Below are 6,322 nucleotides of genomic sequence, written 5' to 3' on the forward strand. Positions count from 1 at the left end.
CTATCACACACCAAAAATTGGTAACTATGATAGGAGATAATATGTTAGTTACCTGACTGTAGTAGTCATTTCACTATGTATGTGTATATCGAATCATGAAAAAGATAAAATAAAGAAAATAAGGAAACTTTCTGGTGTTTCTCCCTCACTCCTTGATGAGTTCAGCATCTGAATCTCTAACACTCCCCACCACTATTTGCCACTTTTGGAAACACTAATTAATATCCATGTAAATGGTTTATTTAACAGCTTGGATTCTCAGTTCCTGACCTGTTTAGCTTCAATAATCTTTTACTTTCCCCATCTTAGCCACCCGCTCATATGGTCCTATCTTAGACTTTGCCTTTACAAATAATTGCACCATTGGTGAAATCTCAACTTTAAACTTTTCACTTGCTATCAGCTTCTGATTCTTTCACCACTGCGATCTATTATCCCTTGAAATCATTTTTGATTATCCATCACCTAATTTATGCCCTTCCTTCCCACCTCTACAAGAATACATTTTATGGTCCAGGACTATAGACCAACTTTTTTGTAACACGCCTGTACTTCTTTTGTTCCCTTTTGCCCTACCTGGCAAAATCCCAGCACAAGGCAAAGCCAACCTTTTGTTTATTCATGACCGTACTTGGTTACCTGAAAACTGCTGGAGAATATCACTCAACCAGGCTGACAGACTAGTATTATACTTTCAAATGAGAAACCTAAATGGGCACTCAATATTGGCAGAGTTAAGGCTTACCATAACATTTCCTAGTACTTCACTTTCTCAAAATCGTATATTTCATGTCACTTCTTTTTACAATTCTCTAAAACAATCCTGCTTCCCACCACTCTCACCTGAAGTCTCTTCAAGAATATGCCATCTTCCTTCTGTCAAATTCACCAGCCCATCTGCATCCACTGACTTCCTTTTTGTTACAGGGAAAGAGGAGGCTCATCTCCTAGATACAAACATCCCCTGAACAGATGTACATCCCATTTCAAGGACTTTATTCTTGCAATTAATTACTATCTTTCTTGAATCCTGAATTTTTCATTATATTCTGAATTATTTCTATCAGCAAATGATGCTTAATGACACAAGTCTTTACAAAAATTAGAAGAAATTCTCTCTTGATACATGTCCTTAAGTTACACACCACTTGTCTATCTTCTTTTAAAAAAATTATACTTGATAAATGTCTATTATCACAGCCTCTACTTACTCTCTAGCAATTTTATCATAAAATGACAATAATTGTAATTTTTCCCCTAACATTTCACTCAACTGTCCTTACCAAAGTTTCCAATACTCTATATCTTGTCAAATCTAATAATCAATTATCTGTTCTCATTAACGACTTCTCAATTGCATTTGAGAAAGTGACGACTCCCATATTCCAAAAATACTTTTTCCTAGGATTCACACATACCAAGCTTACCTTCTTTCCTCCAGCTAATAACCACTTCTCAGTTTCCTCTGCTATCTCCTCTCCTAGATCTCTAAATACTGGAGTAAGCAACCATCTTGGGCTCTCTTCATAGTTCTTTTCTACATTTACTCGTTATGTGATTTTACCTAGCCCCATGGCTTCAGATATCATCTACATTTTGTTGTGACATTTCTACCTCAGGAGGAGGCCTTGAGCCTTAAGAATTATGTATTTAACTGTCAGTTAAATATCTCCACTGTAAATGAGTGGATCAAAAAAACTAAATAATAGAATACTATGCAGCAGAGAGAAAGAAGGAGCTCCCATGAGAACAGCGTGGATGGAACTGGAGAGCATTATGCTAAGTGAAGTAAGCCAGGCGGTGAAAGACAAATACCATATGATCTCACCTATAAGTGGAACCTAATCAACCAAACAAGCAAACAAAATATAACCAGAGACCTTGAAATTAAGAACAAACAGTGGCTATAAGAGAAGGGGGAGGGAGATAATGGGGGGAGGGTTGTCAAGGAACATGTATAAGGACCCATGGACAAAGCCAAAGGGGGTAAGGATGAAGGGTGGGAGGTGGGGGTGGATATGGCAGGGGAAAATGGAGGCAGGAAAAAAAGACAACTGTATTCGAACAATAAAAAATTAAATTAAATTAAAAGAAATATCTACACTTGGGTAGATATCAAAAAATTAATATGGCAAAAACAAGTTATTGATTTTGCCCCACCACCATATCTGTGTGCCTTGCTTCCACTTCCACAGAACTTGTCACATATAAACAATTATTCCACTCATTTTCACGGTCCATCCTTAATTCTTCCTTTTCACTTACGTATTGCATCTAGTCTCTCTATGGGTCTAAAGAGCTCTGCTTACTACGTATGTCCTGAATCTGACCACCTCCTCCTGGTGTTAGAGCCACTGTGAAGACTTCTCCACTCTCTGTTATCAGTGACCTACAGTGTCTTTTATGAAAACACATAAAGCTCAGATGGAATAATTCAGTCACTATAAATACTGAACTGCTCACTGTTAGTTAAGAATAATGAGAAACCATAATTTTATTACAATTTTAAGAAATTGGTTTACTGAAAAAAACATTCTTCTGTATAATGGTATTGTAACTCATTTTTACCTCTCTGGAAGACAGGGCATGCCATACCATTATTGAAACAATCAAAGTATCAGATCTGAAAGATGAGAGGGGCAAATTTGATGATTTAAAAGTATCCTTTCATTTCCAAAGTGATGAGATAGATTCTTGGTCAGTCAATGGGGCCGAGAACCACTTAGTCAAAAAACTCACTTCTTCCCAAATCCAAACAAGACAGAGAAAGGTCATTCCACAGGAATGTGAGCGATACCAGTTATGAGGAGTACAGCTCATCTTTCTGATGCATTTTCAAATTAGATCTTAACTTCTTGGGCTCAGGAGATGTGCTGCCACTCCTGGTTGGCCTGAGAACCAGGCTGGAAGTTTACTGAGATGCAGAGTTTCCTGGAAAGCCTTCGCAGAGCTCCTTTAACCTCCTGGTTCCTCAGGCTGTAGATCAGTGGGTTTAGCATAGGGGTAACTACTGTGTAAAAGATGGCAACCTGACGATCCTGGTCCAAGTCATAGCTGGAGGAGGGCCGGAGGTACATGCGGATCACAGAGCCATACAGGAGCAGCACAACCAGGATGTGGGAACTACAGGTAGACAGAGCTTTGCGCAAGGCAGCAACTGAGTGCATACAGGCTATGGCAACACCAATGCGGGCATAGGAACCCAAAATGAAGAAGAAGGGGCTGACCACTACAGCCACCCCCTCTGTGAATATTAACATTTCATTGACCACTGGTCGGGTGCAGGAGAGCTTCAGTAGTGGTGTGATGTCACAGAAGAAGTGGGTGACCTTGTTGCCACAGAAGGTTAACTGGGTGACCAATACACTGTAAAGGAGGCTGTTGAGGCTGACAACTACCCATGAGGTCAAGGTTATGCGTAGACAGAAGCGGTTGCTGATGATGGCAGAGTATCTTAAGGGGTCACAGATGGCAACATAGCGGTCATAGGCCATGGCAGCCAACAAGTGCCCTTCCATGCTGCCCACAGCCATGAAAAAGAACAGCTGGAGCATGCAATGGTTAAAGGAGATGGTTTTATTTACAGACAGTGTGTGGACCAGCATCTGGGGAACAGTGATGGTTGTGAGAAATATGTCAATAAAGGAAAGCTGGCTGAGCAGGAAATACATGGGGGTCTGAAGCTTGGGGTCTGAGAGGGCAACAATTACTAACAGGGCATTGCCCATAACTGCCACCAGGTACATGACGAGGACAATCCCAAAAATAACTGGCTGCATCTCTGGCCAGCTGGACAGTCCCAGTAACACAAAGTCAGTTACTTCTGTCCTATTTCTAGTGGCCATAAGACACAATCCACATACCTGCAAAAATCAAGTGTTAAAATCAAATATGAAATTAACTCTGGATAACTCTCAGGAAACATCTTTTCTTGCATGGATGTCACTAGTTTCAAAGGAATTTTTTCCCTTTAATTTATTACCCTTGCCATTATCTTTCTACCCATCCACTCACTCACCCACTCTTTAGTTTATTCCATGTTCATTTATTGATCACTGAGAATCTTTCAATTTGACAGATACTACGGACAATAGGATAAATCATACATGGTCTCTGCTTTTATGAGATTCACTATATAAGAAGGAAGGCATCGCTTTACACAGAATTTCCTTGGTACTTGGTATGGGCTGAAGAGCATACTAAATATCACACATTTGATCCTCACAACAATCCCATGTGGTAAAAACTAAGTATTTTCAGTCCCATATTACAGAAGAGGAAACTAAAGCAGAGAGACTACTCTGTTGAAGGTCTTATAGGATCTGAGCAATAAAACCTGGACTTAACTCTGTATAATTTTGTTGGACTTAAGCACCACCACACTTGGCTGGTTGTCACAGTTGTAGAGAAGGAAGGGAAAGAGGTCAAGGTTCCAGCCAGATGTCTGAGTCTCTACAACTTTGATGGGGGCACTGGAGTGAAGATCTGGTCCTAACTTTGTATGTCCAGAAGCTACTGTTCTTTTGATAGGTTCTCTTAATTACATTAAGTCAACTGATCTTCCCTAGAGTTGGAGTGATTTAATATAATCACTGATTTTATTAATGATTAATTTTTAATGAATAATAAAATCTTATAGTAGATAGAATTCTCATGTCTCTTCAGTTCAGGTTTTCCCTATAGGTAGATCTACATGGTATACCAAAGAAGTAACTTTTTGAGGCTGCTATATAAATAAGGAAATTTTGATGAAATACTCTATTTCTTTATGAATGTGAAAAAATAATTTTAAAATAATAGAGTATAAGAGAACATACAATAAAAGGCAGAGGTCTCTTACCCTAAGGTTGCCCACCTTCACATTTATTTAGTCTTAACTCTTCTGGTGGCACATATTTTTTTTATTAAAGATTTTACTCATTTATCTTTAGAGAGAGGGAAGGAAGGGAGACAGAGAGGGAGAGAAATATTGTTGTGCAAGACAAACATCAATTGGTTGCCTCTCCAAGCACCTCTTACTGGGAACCTGTCCTGCAACCCAGGCATGTGCCCTGACTGGGAATTAAACCAGAGACCTTTCAGTCTACATATTGGTGCTCAATCCACTGAGCCACACCAGCCAGAGTTGGTGGCTCATATCTTTATACCTGTAAATAATATGCTATTTGCTTATACATCTATATAAAATTTTGTCAGTTTAAGATATCTTTCAGCTCTCTAGTATGAAAGATAAAATTTCATCTTGTTTACATTATCCCCACTTTTTTTCTCATTTCTTCATTTTTTTATTATTTTAGTTCTCTAATTAGTTGCTTTTTGCTTTTTAATTTTTTTATTTATTAATTTTAGAGAGACAGAGGAAAGGGGAAGGAGTGAGGGAGGGAGAGATTTGTTGGTCCACTTATTTAGGTATTCAACTTATTTAGGTTGATTCTCATATGTGCTCTGACTAGGGATTGACAACACTAGCCAACTTAGCTACCTGGCCAGGGCTGCTTTTTTGCTTTTAAATAGTATACTTAAATTTGTATTTCTTATTCCAACAACTTCAGACTACCTCTACATCCTCCCAAACTTTGGAAAGCTATACCTTGATTTGTTCATTGTGAAGATTGAAAAATTATAAATTATGAGCTGTAACTATCAGTAACTCTTTCAGGTAAAAGCTAAGAATTAATAGACAACATTTATATTACCATAACTATGTAAATATTTTTCACTGCAGGGCCAAGTGATGTGCCATGGTTCCATTTATTCTTTGACGAGTCCAGTGTTTCACCCAACTAAAGGAGAACATCCCTAACACTGAGATAAAGAATAAAAACTATTTTAAGGACATCTCTTTTGGTGCTTTCTTACTCTAAAGATCACACATAAAGCAGGAGCTTAAAAGATAAAACTTACCTTTGGTCTTTATTTCTTCCTGTATCCTTTTCTGTGTCAGTGGACATAGCTCAGACTACCACGTTCTTGTGATCCTATCACTCATTCAAGGCAGTGGCCACATAGACATCTATACTGAGGTATAGATGAAGGTGAAAGAGAAGGAGAGATGAGAAGAAAGGGAGATGGAATAAGTCCCTTCATGGGGAAAAGGAGAAAGTGATCTTCAATGGGAAAAAAGTAGCAAACAGTGTAAGTTTATCCATTGTGAGGATAAGAATGTAATAACATAGAGTCTATTTTCTTCCAAGTACAGCAAAATGTTATTCTTAACTAATTATATGCAATAAGAGTAATAAGCAGTGGCAGTGTTATTGGCTGACTTCATCAAGACTCACCTCTTTATCTTTCCTATTTCCCAATATCTCAACAGTACTCC

General features: G+C 38.4%; 1 protein-coding gene across 1 annotated transcript; it reads right to left on the reverse strand.

The window, feature by feature from the left end:
* Positions 1-2,861: 2,861 nt before the first annotated feature.
* Positions 2,862-3,845, reverse strand: LOC118980316 (olfactory receptor 1361-like). Its single transcript, XM_037036888.1, has one exon. It carries the CDS (start codon positions 3,843-3,845, stop codon positions 2,862-2,864), a length of 984 nt encoding a protein of 327 aa, XP_036892783.1.
* Between the last annotated feature and the right edge of the window lie 2,477 nt (positions 3,846-6,322).

This window comes from Sturnira hondurensis, unplaced genomic scaffold (assembly GCF_014824575.4).
Source record: "Sturnira hondurensis isolate 20B ecotype Veracruz unplaced genomic scaffold, ASM1482457v3 Scaffold0022908, whole genome shotgun sequence".
In the NCBI taxonomy this organism is placed as follows: Eukaryota; Metazoa; Chordata; class Mammalia; order Chiroptera; family Phyllostomidae; genus Sturnira; species Sturnira hondurensis.

Bases quoted from the DNA above. Each gene is read 5' to 3' on its own strand.
- LOC118980316 (XM_037036888.1), bottom strand. From the start codon at position 3,845: ATGGCCACTAGAAATAGGACAGAAGTAACTGACTTTGTGTTACTGGGA.